The 22,980-nt window shown below is 45.9% G+C and overlaps 1 protein-coding gene across 2 annotated transcripts; it reads right to left on the reverse strand.

Moving 5' to 3' along the window:
- Positions 1-413: 413 nt before the first annotated feature.
- Positions 414-22,016, reverse strand: LOC121581131 (sal-like protein 1). 2 transcript variants are annotated; one of them, XM_041896527.2, is made up of 4 exons: positions 21,724-22,016; positions 15,729-15,876; positions 2,493-6,247; positions 414-2,110 (listed from the first exon to the last, which is right to left on the reverse strand). In XM_041896527.2, the coding sequence occupies exons 2-4, from the start codon at positions 15,802-15,804 to the stop codon at positions 1,763-1,765; spliced, it is 4,179 nt and encodes a 1,392-aa protein (XP_041752461.2). In that variant the 5' UTR covers positions 15,805-15,876; positions 21,724-22,016; the 3' UTR covers positions 414-1,762. The 2 variants fall into 2 exon arrangements, with proteins under 2 accessions (XP_041752461.2, XP_041752460.2); XM_041896526.2 differs by lacking the exon at positions 21,724-22,016 and having other exon boundaries at positions 15,729-16,126.
- Between the last annotated feature and the right edge of the window lie 964 nt (positions 22,017-22,980).

Genomic DNA, 22,980 nt, shown 5'->3' on the forward strand with positions numbered 1-22,980 from the left:
CACACTGCCACCTGCTGTACAGACATACTAAACCTTTCTACTTAGTATACTTATTATGCATGTGGTGATCAGTTGTTTGGCACATGCACCAATGTTCTTTAGTAAGTGGTTAGATGAATTGGCACCAGCTAAATAGATCCACACAGATACCAAACCCACAGAATATTCAGTACCTGTGTGTGTTTAGTTGCACTCACACTCTAGAATTGTAATGAATTAATGCTTACACCTTGGCTATCCTTGCGAACCCTCAATGGCCAGTGACCACCATCTGAGCTATCAGCCCCCTCCTGACCTTTCACACAGAGATTCAGGTTTAATTCACAATGCATGTGCAGCACACACACACACACACACACACACACACACACACACATACATACACACAGGGACTCTGTGTGGCTGCTCTGGTTGTCATGGCTGAGGAGATTAGGGGCTGAAGTGGGGACAGCTGGCCTCTTCCCCTCGGTTGATGTGACAGACACAAAAGAAGGCAGAGGAGTTTAATTGTGTTGAAAGAGAGCAGGGATTAGTGACGCCTGTGTGTGAGGAAACCTGCCAAGATGAAGGCAGTTAGGGTCTACACACTGCTGTGCCAACACGCACGCACGGTCACACACCTGCACAAAGAAATGCCCACAAGCACACACTATGTGTGTGCATGTAGGCATTTATTTGATGTCACTAACAGCAGTGTGTGCCACACACATATTTATGTCACAAATCAACAAAACACACAGCTCTACAGCAGAATGTATAACATGCATGATAGGCATCCAAAACACAAAAAAATTGTCATCTGTTTGCCAGTTGTTGTTTTCTATCTGTTTCTTTTTTTTTATCAATCTTAATTCTCTGGCATACACTGAAAGTACAACTCACAACAATATCAGACGTATACCTCTGATTATTTTCATTTTTTGTTATAAAGATACAACATGAACCAAAGACAACGAGTTACAGAGAACGGACATCACTGTGAGACCAAACAACAATCAGCTTATTCATAAGATCCAAAGGAAAGGGTCACACAGGAAACTGTCTCTCTCTCTCTCTCTCTTTCTCCACCTGGCACACCACAACCCAATCTACTCTGTGCGTCTCTGTCCGTCAGTTGGAAGAAGAGTCTGGAGTAATCTAGAGTTATTCACGATGACATAAAATATTAGGTTTTGTACAGTAGTAGGATGAGAGACTGCATCTCTATAGACTGTCAGGGTTGAAGCTACTGTACAAGTTTAGTTTAGTGACCCCTCCCATTCTGTTCCACCTACCTTACATTTTTTTGTTTGAATGAAGGAATTGTTTATGTGTGAACAGTGTTACATCCTCTCTACCTTGCCTCCTTTTCCAATACATGTCTTTATTAGAGATTCTATCTATCAAATAAACATTGAGTCAGACTCTGTTCAGGAAAATGACCTCTAAAGCTAGCTAAAGAAGAGCTCTGTCTAACAGAGCTCTCGTTTTAGAAACCAGCACCAACTCTCAACGTTTTGACAGTGACTTCTGGCCTCCTCAAGCTCTCAATCCTGGAGTCATGTCATCTGTTTGCATCTTTCAGCTTCCTCCTCTTTTAAAACAAAAGGCCAGGATGGCCAACTTACAGATTTCACAAACTAACTAAACAATTTACTCACGGACTACCAAAACGACAGACTACTCAAATTATTTTGGAAGCAATACAATACAAAAGTCCATATGGTTTGACCCAAAGGAACAGTGAATGTCCATTGAGAGCACCAGAGCATCACCAAGCCAATCACATTGACTCTAGAGTAGGCCCTTCATCAGATCCCTCTCCTGAGCCCCTCCCAGTGGTCGGCTCCTTCGACAGCTGGGATCTAACAGGAGATTCAGCCAATCGGGGCATCTCTCCATCCTCTCCTTGGCTGCCACTGGTCGGGCCATGTGCCGGGTCGTCTGCCGGGTCGTTGCTGGTGTTGAGGAAGGCTTGGTACTGGTTCCAGAAGCCCACGTTGCTCCTGGTGGCTGGGGGGGTGGAGGACGTTGTAAGTGAGTTAGCAGGAAGTCGCTCAGATGCTGAGCGACCGCTTCGTACAGGGGGACGTGTTGCCTTGACAACCCCTCCATGATGCTTCATGTGTCCCTGTGGATGAACATGAAAATAACAGATTTCATAAATGCCACTCCGACCAACCTCTGAGTCACCCTGGCTGGAAATAACATTTATATCACAAACATTTAGCTTGACTGATTCACCTCAGTCTGTACGGAGCCTTCTCATCAGTGAATGTTTCAGTTAAATGTAACCTGAAAACCAACTATTGGATCAAAATAGTTTTAGAAGTAATGTCAAGTTCATTGGTTGCAACGTTTTGAACATCTAATGTACAATTCCACAGATTAATAAACAACTTCAATGTAGCTATCATGAAGTCCATAAACATGTAGTCCATAAGAGAGGATCACATTTTTTACCAACCCCACACCAATCTATACCCACATCATTCTCTCCCCCATTTTCTTACCTTCAGTCCACTGCGGCTGGCATACTCTTTCCCACACTCGACACAGCTGTAGGTCTTCTTCTCAGGGCGAGACATGGGAGAGGGGAGAGTGGGAGCCAGACTGATTGGAACAGTGCTTTCCAGTCGGTCTCTGACACCACCCATCCCATCCTCCTTCCCATAGGAGCTGAGGTATGCCCCCTGCCTCGTCTCCCTGGTGTAGGGGACAGCTTTCTGGGGAACATCCCTAGCCTCAGTGTCGCCTGTCTCTGTAGTCTCTGATAGTTGTGCCATTCTGGGGTCCATATCAAGCACAGGGGCTTGCTTTGGTGTTGCAGGTGGGGAGGTTTCAACCCTGTCTTCCTCTGTGGGCTCCGGGGTGTGGGGTTTAGGGGGCTGTTCTGGGTCTAGTGTGGGTGCTAGGTAGGTTTTAGGGTGCTCTGGGCTAAGGACAGAGGTAAAGGAGGGGGCTGGGCTGGGGTGTGCTACTGGGGCACCAAGGGTTGGAGTGCTCAGTAGATCTTCCAGGTTTGATCTTGGGCCGGGGAAGAAGACATCGAGAGGAAGGGAATTCTCACCCAATAGACAGTCTGACATCATGAGACTGGACAAGGAGGTGGTTTTGAGAACACTGGAGGAAGTGTGAGCAGGGCTTGTCTTACTGGCTGGAGTATCAATGGTTGTATCAAGGAGTTCAGCATGTTTTTCATCACTGACTGGGGAGCTTGAATCTCCCAGGGCTGGAGATGGGGAGGGCACGCTGACACACAGGACCGGGGGGTCGGCGCTGCCAGGCGGAGGGGTATGTGAGGTGGGGTTTAGGAAGGGGTCAGGGCTGAGGTCAGAGGGCGGGATCAGTTCAGGGCTGGAGGAGTGAGATCTGCTCGGCTCCCCAACACATGCTGGTGATGTCACACTGACAGATATGGGGGCAGAGCCTCCTACTAGGGTTTGAATGTGGGTGGACGCTGCTGAGCTCTTTGACTGGCTGCCTGAGGCTGCAGTGAAGCTCTCAGTAGACACATTGGGGGTGTAATTGGGCTGGGGCTGGGACTGGGAGATAGAGTCTGGATCTGCTAAGGGCTCTGACAGAGACTCCGGAGCGCCCTCCGGTGGCAGCTGCCCTCCCAGGTGCATGCGGATGTGGTGTTGCAGCACCAGTGCGTTGGTGAACTTGCGCTGGCACAGTGGGCAGGAGTTTTGGGCGCGGGAGTTGGGCGGGCGGGCACGGTGGGTGGCCAGGTGGGACCGCAGGCTGCCTTTGGTGGAGAAGGAGCGTCCACACAGTTTACACGGGAAGGGGCGCTCACCCAGGTGGGTGGCCTGGTGCAGACGCAGTGCCCTGGGGCAGCTCAGCACACGTAGACATACCCCACACTGGTTTGGGGCCAGGGAGCCAGTGCTTATGATGCCCAGGCCGGGGAGCATAGCGCCTGCCAGAGCGCTGCCCCCATTGGCACTCATGCCCAGAGCGGCCACCATCTCTCTGGTGAAGTTGGAGACAGAGGTGGGGGCGTGGGTGGAGGATGGTGGGGAGGCCATCACGTAGGTGCTGGAGGTACTAGCGCCCATGAGGCCGCTGCTGAACAACCCAGCGGAGGCCATGCTGCTGTGAGAGGTCTCACCTGAGGAGGAGGCCCAGGGAGAGGAGGTGGGAGGCTCCTTCTCCAGCTTTTCCACCAACCTCTGCAGCTTGGAGGTGTCTGAGGAGGGGGTGGAGGAGGAGGTGGAGGGGGAGGAGGTGAAGGCCTGGGCTTTGGGGTAGTGGGAGAAAGGGAAGGAGAGCTGAGAGTGGGCAGATAGGTGGGAAGAGCCTGGAGCAGGGGGTGGAGGGCGGAGTAGGCCCAAGGCAGGGTGATGGTGGGGGGAACCAGAGGGGAAGAGGAGTTTAGGGAGGTGGGCTAGCTGGGAATAAGCAGCGTGAGACATCATGGGAAGGTGAGGGGGCGTGTTCTCATCAAAGCACTGCTGCTTGGCCCCCTTAAAGAACCCAGCAATGGCGGAGGCGGACGAGGAGGGGACAGAGAGGTGGGAGGAGGCGAGGGAGGAGGACGCAGAGGAGGAAGAAGAGGATGTGAGTGAGGAAGCAGCAGAGGATATGGAGGCAGCGGCAGCTGCAGCAGCGGCTTGGTTGAGCCGCAGGAGGGAGTGGGCGGTGGAGATGAGGGCCAGGTCCACACTGGGGGGCAGGGGGAGTGAAGAGGGGGGAGCACCAGTGGACACCCCCAGAGAGAAGCCCCCTCCGGCACCATCCACCTCCATACCGTCTCCATACGGGTCATCCTCAGCCCGTCGTTTACGACGCCTCTGAGCATGCGCTGCGCTTACGCTCAGACCAGTGCTGCTCATTGGCTGACCATGGAGCTCAGACCCCCCCGCTGGTCCCATACCCGTCCCAAACAGGGAGGGGGGGAGGAGGGAGAGCGAGAGCTCTGGGTTCTGCTCGCGGTGGCGGAGGAAGTGCACCTTTAGGTTGCCGCGGGTGGTGAAGCGGCTGAGGCAGACAGGGCACTGGTAGGGCCTCTCGCCTGTGTGGGAGCGCAGGTGGATCTGCAGGGACGAGTCACTGCTGAACAGCTTCCCACAGAACCGACAGGCATGCTGCAGACGCCCCAGGGAGGAGGACAAGGACCCTGCTGAGGAGACAGACAGGTGGGGCTCCTGAGAGGAGGGGGGTGCCATAGAAGCAGTGGTGGGCAGGGACGGGGTGAGGAAGGACAGACCACTGTGGCTGCTGGCTAAGGTGGTGTTGGTGGATTTCTCATGGAGGAAACGAGTGGGCAAGGCCAGGGAGAGGGCCAGGGGGTAGTTGGAGGAAGCCATGGTGGAGATGGCAGACGAGGCAGAGGAGGAAGAAGAGGAGGAGGAAGGGCGGACACTGGTCCCAGGGTAAAGATAAGACCCAGTAGCCCCTCCTGCACCCTCCATCTGAGGCTTGTGTGGACGCAGGACATGGGACAGGGTGTGGCTGGGCTTGGAGGGCTTGGAGGCAGGCTGGGGAGGGAGCAGGGCGGAGAAGCATGCCAGGAGAGGGGCTACAGAGTTAGGAGGCTGGGTGGGTGTAGGCTGGGGGGGACTGGAGGTCCTCTCACTGCCCTCCAGACAGAGCTGGGGCAGAGGAGGCAGGATCTGGGGCACCTCCAGGGCACAGGAGGCCCCACCCAACCGCAGCACCTGCCTGCAGATCTCCTCCGTCATCTGCATCTGGTGGATTTGCCTCTGCTGCAGCACCCGCAGCTCCTCCAGGATCACTGCAATGCTAAGGTGGGCACGGGGTGGAGGGGCAGAGGCAGTGCCCGGGCTTGGGGAGGGTGTCACGGGGCTGGGGGGGCCCTCTGGCACAGGGCTAGGGCTGCCAGGGTGGGGCGGGGGACAGAGGGAGGCTGATGAAGAGGAGGAGGAGGAGGAGGTGGTAGTGGCTGACACGCCTAGCTTGGGAGAGGCCATGAGAGAGCGGGGAGGGTGGGTCTGACTGGAAGGTGACGTGGAGGTGATGTTGGGGAGGCTCCGGACTGTCTGGGAGGAGAGGGAGGGATCGGGGAAGTCAGGGGAGAAGGAGGACTGGGGGTCTGTGAGGGAGATGGGGCAGGGAGTGGTCTGGCAGGGGGAGCGGGAGAGGGGGGAGCCCTCGCTAGGTAGAGAGGGGGTGTGAAGCCTCCCGAAGTAGGGACCTTGAGCCAGGGGGGGGTGGTAGCTCTGAGGAGAGGAGGAAGATGAGGAGGAGGAGGAGTCTGTGGTCAGAGGAAAGGAAAATGACTTCACTGCCAACTGGTCATCTGAATTTTTTTTTAGAAAGAAGACAAGAGAGAAAGTTGACTTAATTATTGTAATATTGAGCAAGACAAAGCTTTGAATCTACTTAACACACTTTTACCACTTTCGGTTCATAAAAATCTATTTGAGCACTACTCAGAATGCCCTTTTGAGAGTGTTTTCCACCGGTCAACCTTATCTGACAGTGAGTGTTGACACACCAATGATGATCAGTGGATAGCAAGGAAAAGCAACTGAATCAAATCCATCATAGAGGTAACAACTACGAGTAAATAAAATGCCTCTGTCCCTCTGAGAATTGTGATTTTGCAAGTAGTAGCAGATAGGACTGAAGCCCTCAGATAACATCTATACATTTGGAGACCATGCTGTCAGGTGAACACCAGATCCAGGCCCAGTTTGCCTCTTTGTTCTCTTCTCCACCACCTCATCATCCAAACTCCCCCTCTCTTTCCTCTTCACTTCACTCCTTATCGTCTCTGTCCTTGTCAACCCCCCCCCCCCACACACCCAAATTCCCCTGGCTTGCAAGACTACACCTTCCAGCATGAGCTGTCTACCTTGTTTCCACAGCAACGCCGGACAGAGGACAATGGACCCTAAAACCTCTTACAACCCTGAAAAAAAAGACACGCATATACAGTGGGGAAAAAAAGTATTTAGTCAGTCACCAATTGTGCAAGTTCTCCCACTTAAGAAGATGAGAGGATTTTTAATGAATTTATTTGCAAATTATGGTGGAAAATAAGTATTTGGTCAATAACAAAAGTTTCTCAATACTTTGTTATATACCCTTTGTTGGCAATGACACAGGTCAAACATTTTCTGTAAGTCTTAACAAGGTTTTCACACACTGTTGCTGGTATTTTGGCCCATTCCTCAATGCAGATCTCCTCTAAAGCAGTGATGTTTTGGGGCTGTCGCTGGGAAACACGGACTTTCAACTCCCTCCAAAGATTTTCTATGGGGTTGAGATCTGGAGACTGGCTAGGCCACTCCAGGACCTTGAAATGCTTCTTACGAAGCCACTCCTTCGTTGCCCGGGCGGTGTGTTTGGGATCATTGTCATGCTGAAAGACCCAGCCATGTTTCATCTTCAATGCCCTTGCTGATGGAAGGAGGTTTTCACTCAAAATCTCATGATACATGGCCCCATTCATTCTTTCCTTTACACGGATCAGTCGTCCTGGTCCCTTTGCAGAAAAACAGCCCCAAAGCATGATGTTTCCACCCCCCATGCTTCACAGTAGGTATGGTGTTCTTTGGATGCAACTCAGCATTCTTTGTCCTCCAAACACGACGAGTTGAGTTTTTACCAAAAAAGTTATATTTTGGTTTCATCTGACCATATGACATTCTCCCAATCCTCTTCTGGATCATCCAAATGCACTCTAGCAAACTTCAGACGGGCCTGGACATGTACTGGCTTAAGCAGGGGGACACGTCTGGCACTGCAGGATTTGAGTCCCTGGCGGCGTAGTGTGTTACTGATGGTAGGCTTTGTTACTTTGGTCCCAGCTCTCTGCAGGTCATTCACTAGGTCCCCCGTGTGGTTCTGGGATTTTTGCTCACAGTTCTTGTGATCATTTTGACCCCACGGGGTGAGATCTTGCGTGGAGCCCCAGATCGAGGGAGATTATCAGTGGTCTTGTATGTCTTCCATTTCCTAATAATTGCTCCCACAGTTGATTTCTTCAAACCAAGCTGCTTACCTATTGCAGATTCAGTCTTCCCAGCCTGGTGCAGGTCTACAATTTTGTTTCTGGTGTCCTTTGACAGCTCTTTGGTCTTGGCCATAGTGGAGTGTGGAGTGTGACTGTTTGAGGTTGTGGACAGGTGTCTTTTATACTGATAACAAGTTCAAACAGGTGCCATTAATACAGGTAACAAGTGGAGGACAGAGGAGCCTCTTAAAGAAGAAGTTACAGGTCTGTGAGAGCCAGAAATCTTGCTTGTTTGTAAGTGACCAAATACTTATTTTCCACCATAATTTGCAAATAAATTCATAAAAAATCCTACAATGTGATTTTCTGGATTTTTTTCTCTCAATTTGTCTGTCATAGTTGACGTGTACCTATGATGAAAATTACAGGCCTCTCTCATCTTTTTAAGTGGGAGAACTTGCACAATTGGTGGCTGACTAAATACTTTTTTCCCACACTGTATAGACATGCTCTCTCTCTCTCTCTCTCTCTCTCTCTCTCTCTCTCTCTCTCTCTCTCTCTCTCTCTCTCTCTCTCTCTCTCTCTCTCTCTCTCTCTCTCTCTCTCTCTCTCTCTCTCTCTCTCTCTCTCTCTCTCTCTCTCTCTCTCTCTCTCTCTCTCTCTCTCTCTCTCTCTCTCTCTCTCTCTCTCTCTCTCTCTCTCTCTCTCTCTCTCTCTCTCTCTCTCTCTCTCTCTCTCTCTCTCTCTCTCTCTCTCTCTCTCTCTCTCTCTCTCTCTCTCTCGCTCTCTCTCCATTTGTTCTGTCTTTCATCTCTTGATGCACCCTTCCCCCATTACCCAGTAGGGTGTCAGGGTCAGGCAGACGTGATTGGCAGGCAGACATGACCTTAAGAACACTGGGGTCACACATTTATTCTAGTTCTGGGCAGGCAGAGGAAGAGGTGGGGCCAAAAGAAAACAAACAGGCTACCAGACATGATGACTCACAAACCATCAAGACCACACTTCACTACCAAAACACACACACACAAACACACACACACACACACACACAGACCTACACTACCAGTCAAAAGTTTGGACACACCTACTCATTCAAGGATTTTTCTTTATTTGTACTATTTTTTACATTGTAGAATAATAGTGAAGACATCAAAACTATGAAATAACACATATGGAATCATGTAGTAACCAAAAAAGTGTTAAACAAATCAAAATATATTTGATATTTGAGATTCTTCAAATAGCCACCCTTTGCCTTGATGACAGCTTTGCACACTCTTGGCATTCTCTCAACCAGTTTCATGAGGTAGTCACCTGGAATGCATTTCAATTAACAGGTGTGCCTTCTTAAAAGTTAATTTGTGGAATTTATTTCCTTCTTAATTTGTTTGAGCCAATCAGTTGTGTTGTGACAAGGTAGGGGGGGTATACAGAAGATAGCCCTATTTGGTAAAATACCAAGTCCATATTATGGCAAGAACAGCTCAAATAAGCAAAGAGAAACGACAGTCCATAATTAGTTTAAGACTTGAAGGTCAATCAATAAGGAACATTTCAATAACTTTTAAAGTTTCTTCAAGTGCAGTCGCAGAAACCATCAAGCTCTATGATGAAACTGGCTCTCATGAGGACTGCCACAGGAATGGAAGACCCAGAGTTACCTCTGCTGCAGAGGATACGTTCATTTGAGTTACCAGCCTCAGAAATTGCAGCCCTAATAAATGCTTCACAGAATTCAAGTCACAGACACATCTCAACATCAACTGTTCAAATGAAATGAAATGAATAAAATAAAATAACAGTAGGGAGACTATATACAGCGGGGTACCGGTGCAGAGTCAATGTGCGGGGTCACCGGCTAGTTGAGGTAGTTGAGGTAGTTGAGGTAATATGTACATGTGGGTAGAGTTAAAGTGACTATGCATAAATAATTAACAGAGTAGCAGCAGCGTAAAAGAGGGGGTGGGGTGGGGTGGGGTGTAGGGGGGACAATGCAAATAGTCCGGGTAGCCATGATTAGCTGTTCAGGAGTCTTATGGCTTGGGGGTAGAAGCTGTTGAGAAGCCTTTTGGACCTAGACTTGGCGCTCCGGTACCGCTTGCCTTGCGGTAGCAGAGAGAACAGTCTATGACTAGGGTGGCTGGAGTCTTTGACAATGTTGAGGGCCTTCCTCTGACACCGCCTGGTATAGAGGTCCTGGATGGCAGGAAGCTTGGCCCCAGTGATATAGTGGGCCGTACGCACTACTCTCTGTAGTGCCTTGCGGTAGGAGGCCGAGCAATTACCATACCAGGCGGTGATGCAACCAGTCAGGATGCTCTCGATGGTGCAGCTGTAGAACTTTTTGAGGATCTGAGGACCCATGCCAAATCTTTTCAGTCTCCTGAGGGGGAATAGGCTTTGTCGTGCCCTCTTCACAACTGTCTTGGTGCGTTTGGACCATGATAGTTTGTTGGTGATGTGAACACCAAGGAACTTGAAGCTCTCAACCTGTTCCACTACAGCCCCGTCGATGAGAATGGGGGCATGCTCAGTCCTCTTTTTTTTCCTGTAGTCCACAATCATCTCCTTTGTCTTGGTCACGTTGAGGGAGAGGTTGTTATCCTGGCACCACACGGCCAGGTCTCTGACCTCCTCCCTATAGGCTGTCTCATCGTTGTCGGTGATCAGGCCTACCACCGTTGTGTCGTCGGCAAACTTAATGATGGTGTTGGAGTCGTGCCTGGCCATGCAGTCATGGGTGAACAGGGAGTACAGGAGAGGACTGAGCACGCACCCCTGAGGGGCCCCCGTGTTGAGGATCAGCGTGGCAGATGTGTTGTTACCTACCCTTACCACGTCAGGAAGTCCAGGATCCAGTTGCAGAGGGAGGTGTTTAGTCCCAGGATCCTTAGCTTAGTGATGAGATTTGAGGGCACTATGGTGTTGAACGCTGAGCTGTAGTCAATGAATAGCATTCTCACGTAGGTGTTCCTCTTGTCCAGGTGGGAAAGGGCAGTGTGGAGTGCAATAGAGATTGCATCATCTGTGGATCTGTTGGGGCGGTATGCAAATTGGAGTGGGTCTAGGGTTTCTGGGATAATGGTGTTGATGTGAGCCATGACCAGCCTTTCAAAGCACTTGATGGCTACAGACGTCAGTGCTACGGGTCGGTAGTCATTTAGGCAGGTTATCTTAGTGTCCTTGGGCACGGGGACTATGGTGGTCTGCTTGAAACATGTTGGTATTACAGACTCAGTCAGGGACATGTTGAAAATGTCAGTGAAGACACTTGCCAGTTGGTCAGCACATGCTCGGAGTACACGTCCTGGTAATCCGTCTGGCCCTGTGGCCTTGTGAAAGTTGACCTGCTTAAAAGTCTTACTCACATCGGCCACGGAGAGTGTGATCACATAGTCATCCGGAACAGCTGGTGCTCTCATGCATGCTTCAGTTTTGCTTGCCTCGAAGCGAGCATAGAAGTGGTTTAGCTCATCTGGTAAGCTTGTGTCACTGGGCAGCTCGCGGCTGTGCTTTGTAGTCTGTAATAGTTTTCAAGCCCTGCCACATCCGACGAGGGTCAGAGCCGGTGTAGTACGATTCAATCTTAGTCCTGTATTGACTCTTTGCCTGTTTGATGGTTCGTCGGAGGGCATAGCGGGATTTCTTATAAACGTCCGGGTTAGAGTCCCGCTCCTTGAAAGTGGCAGCTCTACCCTTTAGCTCAGTGCGGATGTTGCCTGTAATCCATGGCTTCTGGTTGGAGTATGTACGTACGGTCACTGTGGGGACGACGTCATCGATGCACTTATTGATGAAGCCAGTGACTGATGTGGTGTACTCCTCAATGCTATCTGAAGAATCCCGGAACATGTTCCAGTCTGTGCTAGCAAAACAGTCCTGTAGCTTAGCATCTGCGTCATCTGACCACTTTTTTATTAACAGAGTCACTGGTGCTTCCTGCTTTAGTTTTTGCTTATACGGTCAAATTGCTGCAAAGAAACCACTACTAAATGACACCAATAAGAAGAAGAGACCTGCTTGGGCCAAGAAACACGAGCAATGGACATTAGACCGGTGGAAATGTGTCCAAATTTGAGATTTTTGGTTCCAACTGCCGTGTCTTTGTGATACGCGGTGTGGGTGAACGGATGATCTCTGCATGTGTAGTTCCCACCATAAAGCATGGAGGAGGAGGTGTTATGGTGTGGGGGTGCTTTGCTTGTGACACTGTCTGTGATTTATTTAGAATTCAAGGCACACTTAACCAGCATGGCTACCACAGCATTCTGCAGTGATACGCCATCCCATCTGGTTTGGGCTTAGTGGGACTATAATTTGTTTTTCAACAGGACAATGACCCAACACACCTCCAGGCGGTGTAAAGGCTATTTTACCAAGAAGGAGAGTGATGGAGTGCTGCATCAGATGACCTGGTCTCCGCAATCCCCCGACCTCAACTCAATTGAGATGGTTTGGGATAAGTCAGACCGCAGAGTGAAGGACAAGCAGCCAACAAGTGCTCAGCATATGTGGGAACTCCTTCAAGACTGTTGGAAAAGCATTCCAGGTGAAGCTGGTTGAGAGAATGCCAAGAGTGTGCAAAGCTGTCATCAAGGCAAAGGGTGGCTATTTGAAGAATATCAAATATAACATTTATTTTGATTTGTTTAACACTTTTTTGGTTACTAAATGATTCCATATGTGTTGTTTCATAGTTTTGATGTCTTCACTATTATTCTACAATGTAAAATAGTAAAAATAAAGAAAAAACCTTGAATGAGTAGGTGTGTCCAAACTTTTGACTGGTACTGTACATTAACAAACACAATATTACTACACTATATCACCACAATGTTACTAAACTATTACACCTAACTATACTGGTCGCAGACCTACAAACGCATATAAACACATACAGTACATTCGGAAAGTATTCAGACCCCTTGACTTTTTCCACATTTTCATACGTTACAGTTTTCGCTTTGTAATTATGGGGTATTGTGTGTAGATTGATGAGGATTTGAATTTTTTAAATAAGGCTGTAACGTAACAAAATGTGGAAAAAGTCAACGGGTCCAAATACACTGTATAGCAGGGATCATCAATTTTTTCTTGAGTGGCTGGTCGGGGGGCCGGAACATATATATTTTTATTTTTTTAGTTAACCTTTATTTAACTAGGCAAGTCAGTTAAGAACACATTTTTATTTACAATGACGGCCTACACCGGCCAAACCCAGACGATGCTGGGCCAATTGTGCGCCGCCCTATGGGACTCCCAATCACGGCCGGTTGTGATACAGCCTGGAATCGAACCAGGGGGTCTGTAGTGACACCTCAAGCACTGCGATGCAGTGCCTTAGACCGCTGCGCCACTCAGGAGCCCATAATAACATAATAAAACAAATATTTTTTGATTGCAAATTGACCGCAAGAAGCCTAAACAAATATAATATTTGACTAAAGCATAATCATTTCAAACCTTGATTATATTTTGGGGACATTGCCTTGCGTAATGTGCCGTCCTTCGGATGGGACGTTAAAACGGGTGTCCTGACTCTGTGGTCATTCAAAATCCCATGGCACTTATTGTAAAAGTATGGGTATTCACCCCGATGTCATGGCTAAATTCCCAACCTGGCCACATTCCATCATGGCCACCTAATCATCCCCCTCATTCCTAATTGGCATAGATCACTCCTCCCCTCTCCACCTGATAGCTGATGTGTGGTGAGCGTTCTGGAACAAAAATGGTCGCCGTGCATCACTGAGGTGTGTGCTACACATTGATGGTGGATGAGGTGAGTTTCCCCCTACTATGTAAACAGTGTTGTAAAGTACTTGAAAGTAAGTCATTTTTGGGTGTATCTGTACTTTACTATATATATTTTTGACAACTTTTACTTCACTACATTCCTAAAGAAAATAATAAACTTTTTAATCCATACATTTTCCCTGACTCCCAAAAGTACTCGTTACATTTTGAATGTTTACCAGGACAGGAAAATTGTCCAATTCACTCACTTATCAAGAGAACATCCCTGGTCTTCCCTACTGCCTCTGATTTGGCGGACTCACTAAACACATGCTTCATTTGTAAATGATATCAGTGTTAGAGTGTGCCCCTGGCTATCCATACATTTGAAGAAAAAAATAAAATGGTGCTGTCTGATATATATAATATAAGGAATATGAAATGATTTATACTTTTACTTTTAAAACTTAAGTATATTTGAGCAATTACTGTACATTTACTTTTGATACTTAAGTATATTTAAAACCAAATACTTTTAGACTTTTACTCAAGTAGTATTTTACTGGGTGACTTTTACTTTTACCTGAGTCATTTTCTATTAAGGTATTTTTACTTTTACTCAAGTATGACAATTTGGTACTTTCTCCACCACTGTATGTGAACCGCTATGAGTACCTCAGTTGGTAGAAAAGCGCTATATAAATCCAATCAATTATGATTTATTATTATTATTTGTATATGATCACATCTCTCTATTATGCGTGGGAATACTTGGGAACATATTTCCAAAATAAAAATAACTTGGAGCTGATTTCCTGGTGTTTTTACAGTCTTATGTACAACAACGAAAATTCAACAAAAAAATGTATACATTTATATAAACTGTATATATACGTATATATATATATTTATTTTGCTCAGACAACTTGGGTGCCAAATAAAACCGCCCGTGAGCCGCCAGTTGGGGAATCCTGACATATAGACACATACACACACACACACACACACACACACACACACACACACACACACACACACACACACACACACACACACACACACACACACACACACATTACACACACACACACACACACACACACACACACACACAGAGACAAGCACATGCACACACACACACATACGCACACACACCACACACAATATTACTAAAACCTACCACTACAATGTTACTACATTATTACACCTAATTAGCCCTCTGTGACTGGTCGTAGACCTACAAACGCATATAAACACACATACACACACACACACACATCGAGATTCACACTAGTTCTTGGGTATGTTTATGCCTCACTACTCAACGACAAAGCCCCAGAGGGACAATGGGATTGCATGCTATTGCAGTTACAACACCTTATAAAGCACCTCTCGCGGTCATCAGTTCCTCTACCATCTCCCTCTCATCTCCTAAATGGCGTTCCAAAATCGAAATACGCATATTTGGAATGATAGAGTTTCTAAGACTTTTCCGTGTAACACTGTAACATCTTCTCTACACTGTATTGCCTCTACGTTTTCATCTTTCCTCCTCTTTATATGCCCACTAACTGGGTGGTCTGTGTCTTTGAATCTGCCAATACAAGGAGGGTTGGTGAGGGCAGTGAGAAGGAAAAAGCAAATACACTAATAAATAGGATCAGAAAGCAGAAAACAACAGACTCCTATAACACAATAAATGCAATATTATGACACTATTGCTGACATATTAAAAGGAGCATCATAGCATCCCCAAAACTTTAGACTTTGAACTGTCAGAGATAGGGTCAACATTTTCAATAAAACTATCGCCAAAACTTTCCAGGTGACAGGTAGTATATACACAATCACTGTTCTGTAGAGGAAATAAAGGTATTAACTACCCAGAAAAATATATTTCCAAAATACAGCATAACAACTTGGCCTATTTATTTGAAAAACCTGTTAATCTATATTTTGAATAACACAAATGGAGAAAAACTAACATTTGACAACACAATACAAAAAGTTAATTATTTCCATACTAATAGCTATTGTATTCAGTTGTTGACCTGCATATCAATAATAGTCAATTCCTCACCATGCTCTAGTATTGGAGAGGCGGCAGGGAGCGGGCTCATGAGCTGCTGGGGTCGTTTCTGTTTCCGACGAGACATGCTTCAGCAGGACGCGACTGATGCAGCGGTACATGGGCCAACAGAATGCTTAGATTTTTTTCTCCCTGCACACTGAAAAAGTGGTTAACTAAATTACGCGAATTAGAAGAGAAGCACAGGTGAATTTTCCGACACAAATGTCCAACTCCGTTGGTGGCATCGTGGTGCAAAAGTGAAAACCTTGTGAAGACTACAGGCATGTGTGTCAATTTCTTCTCTCAACAAGTCTTCTTTTCTCAAACTCACCATTAGACCCCCCTCCCCTTCTCCCACAAAACACACACACACACATAGTCCTCTTGTTCAACCACTACATTTGCATTCAAATGGCGAATGAACACCACTTCTTTTGAGCCATGACTCCCTCCTCACTCCTCTTGCCTCCACCTCACCCACAAAAGCCCATCACGTTCTGTCTTTCAGACAAATACAATCATGTGTACCCCAAAAATGTCAGTCCATTGATTTCAGTAAATACTAAAGTTTTACGTCCACATGACGCAAATAAAACTTAAATACTGTACTACATTTTATTTTAGTCTGTATAGCCTACATTTGATGAAGAACAGTAGGCCAATTACTTTACACCTCTCAATTGATTTGATTTGTCTCTTTGTGTCTGTCTACAAGTTTTACTATACTTGTGAGTACCAGAAGTCACAAGAATAGTAAACCAACTAAAATTCAGAGAAGTGAGGACATTTTTGCGGTCCTCACTTGTAAAAAGGCTATCTTAGGGGTTAGGTTTAGGGTTGGGGTTAGAATTAGGGTTAGGGTTAGAATTAGGGTTAAGGTTAGGGGTTAGTGGTTAAGGGTTGGAGTTGGGGTTAAGTTTAGGGTTAAGGTTAGGGGTTAGGGAAAATAGGATTTTGAATCGAAATCAATTGGTCCCCAAAAAGTCCTCATAAGTATAGTAAGACATAGCTGTGTGTGTATGTGTGTGTGTGTGTGTGTGTGTGTGTGTGTGTGTGTGTGTGTGTGTGTGTGTGTGTGTGTGTGTGTGTGTGTGTGTGTGTGTGTGTGTGTGTGTGTGTGTGTGTGTGTGTGTGTGTGTGTGTGTGTGTGTGTGTGTGTGTGTGTGTGCGTGTGTGTGTGTGTGTGTGTGTGTGTGTGGGTACGAGTAGGTCCAGTAAGAAACTATTTTAAAAAATCTCTCACTCTGGCTGTCCCTCCCTTTCATTACCTCTCCACGTGGTAAGAAGTAGAGCCGGATGTTGAAAAGGAAGCATTGTGCTTCGCGTCAGTGGTCCTGTGTATTCGAGAGGCTCGCGGAGGGTGATGCTCACTCAGCTGTGTCCTAGCGCCATTGTTGCGAATTCCTGTTCATTCAGTGGCCTGTTAATGGAGCTTTTGCATCGGAACGCTGGTAGGGAGGTAGTTGGAATTCCAAGTTGGGGTTCCACCAACAGATTGGTTGGGCACCGCTGCTCACCGTCCGTCAATCATCCATTACAAGGACTTGACTGGACTCACCTCTTTGAATAGTATATCCATAATCAAGGGAGGATGCTATTTTGTGGGTAGGCCTACCTGTACCCAAACATGCGCGCACACGCTCACACAACCACACAGACACACACACATGTTTGTTTTACTATCCTTGTGGGGACCAAACAATTGATTCCCATTCAAAATCTTATTTTCCCTAACCCCTAACCCTTAACCCTAAACCTTTAATTGAACCCTAACCTTAACCCTAACCTTAACCCTAAACCTAACCTTAACTCCTAACCCTAACCCCTAACCCTAATTTTAACCCTAATTGTAACCCTAACCCTAAACCTGACCCCTAGGCCTAAAATAGCCTTTTTCCTTGTGGGGACAGGCAAAATGCCCCCACTTGTCCAAATTTTTCTTGATTTACTATCCCTGTGAGGACTTCTGGTCCCCACAAGGATAGTAAAACTAAAAACACACACACACATACACGCTGTCTTATTTTTCTAATGGGGTTTACAAGCTTCTGAATCTGGCAGGTAAATGGTGCCAGGAGATGGTGATGTTTCAAAACACTATCACTAGCTATCTAGTCTAGACTGGTTGCCTCCCACAATGTAACAATGTTCCAACCATAGAGATGTATAGAGATCGCAACTGTGTATCTGTCCCATTATGGCGTCTGTAACCTCGTCCCCATGCTCGACTTGCTGGTGCATAGAGCCTGGTAACAGTGTGGGACTGTTTGGGACTGTTTGGGGTGTGGACTTACTGGGTGACATGATAATCAATTCAAATATTGCCGTTCATGCTAATACGTAGCTAGCCAGTGTAACTCTGCTAGACGTCCTGTAACATGTTTGAATGGATTCAGTTGTGCAACTGACTATGTATCCCCTTTTCCTTCCCTTCCCTTCAAATAGAAAAGGTAAAGACACGCCATCAAAGGCAGAATGATGTATGTCGTAGTTGTGCAGAACACTATCCCAGTAAAAAGTACAAGCACAGTCTTTTCAGTACCAATGGCAATGATGCAGAACGCTACGACTTCTGTAAAGCACTGGAGGAGATTGTTGGACACATCTCTGTGATACTACAAATGCAGCTTTGAATTGGCGAGAATAGGCCATTTATTTCGAGAAAGAGAATATCCATATTGCGCGAGCTAACCAAGTTCTCTTTGTTGCACACAAACACAAAAACAATACTGGCTCCCAAATGCAGCACACTTCGGGGGAGGTTCTAAGGGTTGCACTAGATAGTGATGGACTGAGAGATCAGCCAATTAAAACCAGTGGTTGTTTCGTCCGCTCCTGCCATAGGCTTCAAGTCAACTCCAGTTCTGAGGCACTTGGAAACCAGACGGTTCAACAGAGGCTGGTGGGTGAGATTATGGCGTCTGTGAGCACACGGGCACACCATTGAGGCCATCTCCATTTTGAAGTAGTCTATTATCTTCTTCTACTACTTCTATGAGTTGGTAAACAAACTGAAAGGGTGCATACTGCCACCTGGAGTGTGTTGTTTGAATAAGTATAAAGCCAAGGTTGGCGATTTACTGCCACCTGCAGTTATGGAATATTTGCTCACAAGTATAATTAATTGGCTGATCCCTTCTGATGACCTGGGCCCGCCATTGAGGTTATCTTCATTTTAAAGTAGTCCGTTTTCTTCTTCTTTTGATGTTTGAAAAAAGTGTAAAGCTAATTTTGGTGACTAACCACCACCTGCAGTGCTGGAGTCTTGAACCAAATCTTGTGTGTAATTTATTTATTGTGCCCACTAGATGGCGGTCATATAGCTTAAAGCCATTTACAAACTAGGCAAACCAATTTGAAGAAGAAGACAATGCTCTGATCACTGGCTAATCACTCCCAACCCATAGGAATCCCCACCCAGTTGACTACATTACAATGGTGGAAGAATGGGTTATTTCCATGTAATTATCTCTATACATCTCTATGGAACAGGGAAGCACGTCACTGGCTTATCCGGTGACGTCACAGCTTTATCCGCTTGTTGCCCTAGCGTCAACATTCCCGTCGGACACAAATTAGTAGCTAGCTAGTTAGCGAGATGGAAAAAGCGGAGGTTATTTTTAATAAGTGCATTTCGCAAGTGGCTAGTTTGCATCATCTACCTTCACTAAAACCAATGCAAAGGTTTTGCCCCTCCAGTGAGTTTTTTTCTTCTCCAAAATGTCCAAGAGAATCTGACATCCTCCCCATACCTAGAGCTGTTTCTCTAGGCCTGGGATTTCCGAGACTACTAGCTATCACTAGCTAACAGGGAAGAAATACAACCTTAAACACATAAATGGTTCCTAGCCTCCCATGCATACACTTCTTTCTGTCCCTAACTGTTACGAATTCCCTGCCGGTGACTGTTGTTATCACCTCACAACCCTGAGCTGCACACTCCACTCTCCATCCCCCACAACCAGATCCTGAGAGTCTAGGGGGTACCATAAACCTGCCTCTCAAACTCTCTCTGACCTGTGTCCTGATAGGTTGCTAGGGAGTTTACTAGGGGGCCAGACATCTGTCCATCCTCTTGACTATACAGGTCACAAAATACTTGGAGTCTCCCTCAGGCAGTGGCAGAGAGCAACATCTCTGTCTCAGCCCATTAACAACTGGACTCATTTATATCTCTGGACTTGTGGGATGGTGTGTGTGCCCAAAGTGAGTTGTGTGACATTTGTATATTGTTCTTCATAGTTAGTTACTACTATTGCCTATTGTATGTTGCCCCTCTGAGTTTACTGTGTTATGTAATACTCTGCAGGTGACATATGCAATCTATACTGTCCTTACTGCTAAGATTCTGTATCTGTGCATTTGTGCCCTGGTGTATTCATTGGGTATGTGTGTATTCATTACCTCTGTTTCTGTCCATTACAGCACCACTACCTTTCCCACTTTTCATCCCCATGTACATCTCCAGCGTGTGTAAATAAAGTTATTGTGTGTGTCAACTCTTGGCGGTGTCAGTGGGTCACAAACCAGTAGAATACTCTTTTCACTAACACTAAAACTGAAACTAAATAATGTAAAAACGAAATAGGAATGTTTTTATCAAACTAAAACGGAATAAAAACTAGTAAATCAATTCGGGAAACTAAACTGAATTTAAAATAAAATCGAAAAAACTAATAAAATAAAAACTAATATAAAAACTGAAAACTATAATAACATTGAATCACATACTAATCCACCTAGGCGTGTTTTCAACTCTTTTACGATTATAAGCCATGAGTTGCTACTGCTGGGTGGAGAGACCTTACCTTACCACACACACATTTTACATCAAGGCCATAATTGCATACGCACATAATATAGGCTATATTGCAGGCCTGCCAAACAATCGAGTTGCATGACAAGTTTACACAAAACAAACAGAAAACGATACAGTAGACCTAAAGAAATTAAAGGCCTTTATACGCACGTTTAGCCTACTACATAGCTGCAGTGCCCACAAAGCTGGGCAGCTTGCTCTTCATTTATTTTATAGGATACTTAGTTCCCTGTGTTGCACTTGCACTTACATCACATTATGGCCAACATGAAACCCTTTCATAATTGTACAGTACGCTATAGTGCATCATATCATGTGTGAACATGATTGTGCACAATTGTGCCATTTTCTGCACAAAATGCACCTTTCTTTGCCCTGATTTTGACCGTATCCTCCTGTTCTCCACAGGCCCGCACATCTGGTACGCACATCACCACCCCAAACCAGTTTTAAAAAACCTTTAAAAATCGATTGATATAAACATACATCTTGTAAATCTCAATCAATTTAAATATAATTTTGTATTGTGGATTGTCGGCCTACAAATATCTGAACATTAAAATAAGAAAGCCAGTTATTCACCAAGCCTATTTAGGGTTACCTCTAAAATAGGTTTCCCATTCACAGACCCCTTTACAGTTGTCATCCTTGCCTCCCATAATTTGGGCATTGAATGTATATCTTAATTGTGTTGGATCATCGTGTCTGCTGCCAGACAGTGATGTATAGGCCTATCCTGATTTGACTGTTTGATGTGGCCTACACGTATACATTTTAGAATTCGCTTTTCAGAGACTTACGATATATTTAGACAACCTTTCAGCTCTAGAAACAGTGTTTTATGGTTAAAAAACGAAGAATAAATCAAATCCGTTGTTCGTGTATCGCAAACTATTTAATTATATTTAAACATAGCCTATTGTGCCAACAAAGCATTTGTGTTTTTCGTACCATCGCACCATGACATTTAAATCGACGATCTAACATTTTATAAACGTTTGAGAACAGCGCTATAACTTCTGCTGTCCCGCTACTGTACCGGCGACCTGTTGCATGCCTGCGCGCGCACTGATCATAACAAGTTATGATTTCATAAATTATTATGACTGCCCTAAAATATCGCTACAAATTGCTCACATCCCTCGTTTGCGTCGTCGACATAAATAAAATAACGGAATTACTCACCATGTTAGAATCGATGATATTTGACAGTGGTTTACAAAATGATAAAATATGTTGGGCAAATCTCCAGTCGGGACATCGACATAGCCTTTTCCGGCATTCAGCCACGAAGATGCGCAGTCGTCCCTTAGACAGACGGGCGGAACACCGCATTGGCAAATTATTTATTTATATCGTCGCCGTGTAGAGGGACTATTTAATATCTTAAATGTATCAATTCATTGTTTTTACTGACCCAGACAAAGAGGCGGGGTAGGGTGAAGATAGGCTAGCCTACTATGCGGTAATGAAAGGGAATTGGATTAGTATTCCTGTCACCCCCCTCCCCTTCCCTTTTCAATCCTCTTTGTAGGCTATTTGGCGAGGGCGGCTTGCTTCTTGGCCTGTGTCTGTGGTTTCTGCGGCAGTGGCGGCTGTCTGTTCGTCGGTCTGTTCGTCCTATCCGGACACTGTCCCACTATAATTAATGACATTAATCGCAACCATGACTTGTCCTATAGGACACAGTCTGACCAAGACTAGACTAGCCTACCGACTGAACATTTTTTACCGACTCACATATTGCTTGATCTTCCCCGTATAAAATCCATGGTGGCATTGTGCAAATCTCGTGTAGGCCTAACACCCAGGAATAATTTGAATAGGGCCTGTCCTAACCTAGAAGTTCCAATGCAGGACTGTTATTTTTCCACCTGGCTATCATTTTTGTCAACTACTAGACTATCACATTATAAGGTTCCTATATGTCTCTTTTCCTATTCTATTCATAGAATAGGAAAAGATGCTTAGGCCTTTATGGAAATAATGCTTAGGCCTTTATCAAAAAATGCAGCACATAAATGGCATATGAAGAATGTTTACAACAGTCAGTGACACATTTTTAGCAGTCAAAATGTCACCCAACATCTCACACACAGGTCTATAAAAAATATAATGCTCATAGTCAGTCTTCTGTCAGGCATGTTGGCCTACTGAACTCCCCACCAACACAACTGTTATCAGGCTGTGTATGTGTTATTTTCAGACCCAGCGTATAGTCTCTCATTGTGTTTTAGAGAGTAGTCACACTTCAAGGCACATAAGAGATAGCAAGTGTATGTTTTAGGTGACTGTATCTTAGTCTGACCCAGCCAGCACTGATGGCAACCAAGAACCTCTTGCAACAAGTTCTAACATCTGACATACTGTACCTTCATGAAGATGTAGAGGAATGAGTCCACTAGGGGGCTCACTAATACCAAAAACAAGGTCGTGTGGCAG

This window comes from Coregonus clupeaformis, chromosome 14 (genome assembly GCF_020615455.1).
Source record: "Coregonus clupeaformis isolate EN_2021a chromosome 14, ASM2061545v1, whole genome shotgun sequence".
In the NCBI taxonomy this organism is placed as follows: Eukaryota; Metazoa; Chordata; class Actinopteri; order Salmoniformes; family Salmonidae; genus Coregonus; species Coregonus clupeaformis.

What these genes read in the sequence shown, in the direction of transcription:
- LOC121581131 (XM_041896527.2), bottom strand. Translation starts at nt 15,804, where the DNA reads ATGTCTCGTCGGAAACAGAAACGACCCCAGCAGCTCATGAGCCCGCTC. An exon ending in CTCTCCAATACTAGAGCATG is followed by an intron (nt 6,248 to 15,728) that starts GTGAGGAATTGA and finishes AAAAAAATTCAG; the next exon opens with ATGACCAGTTGGCAGTGAAG. An exon ending in CCAGCCGCAGTGGACTGAAG is followed by an intron (nt 2,111 to 2,492) that starts GTAAGAAAATGG and finishes GTTCATCCACAG; the next exon opens with GGACACATGAAGCATCATGG.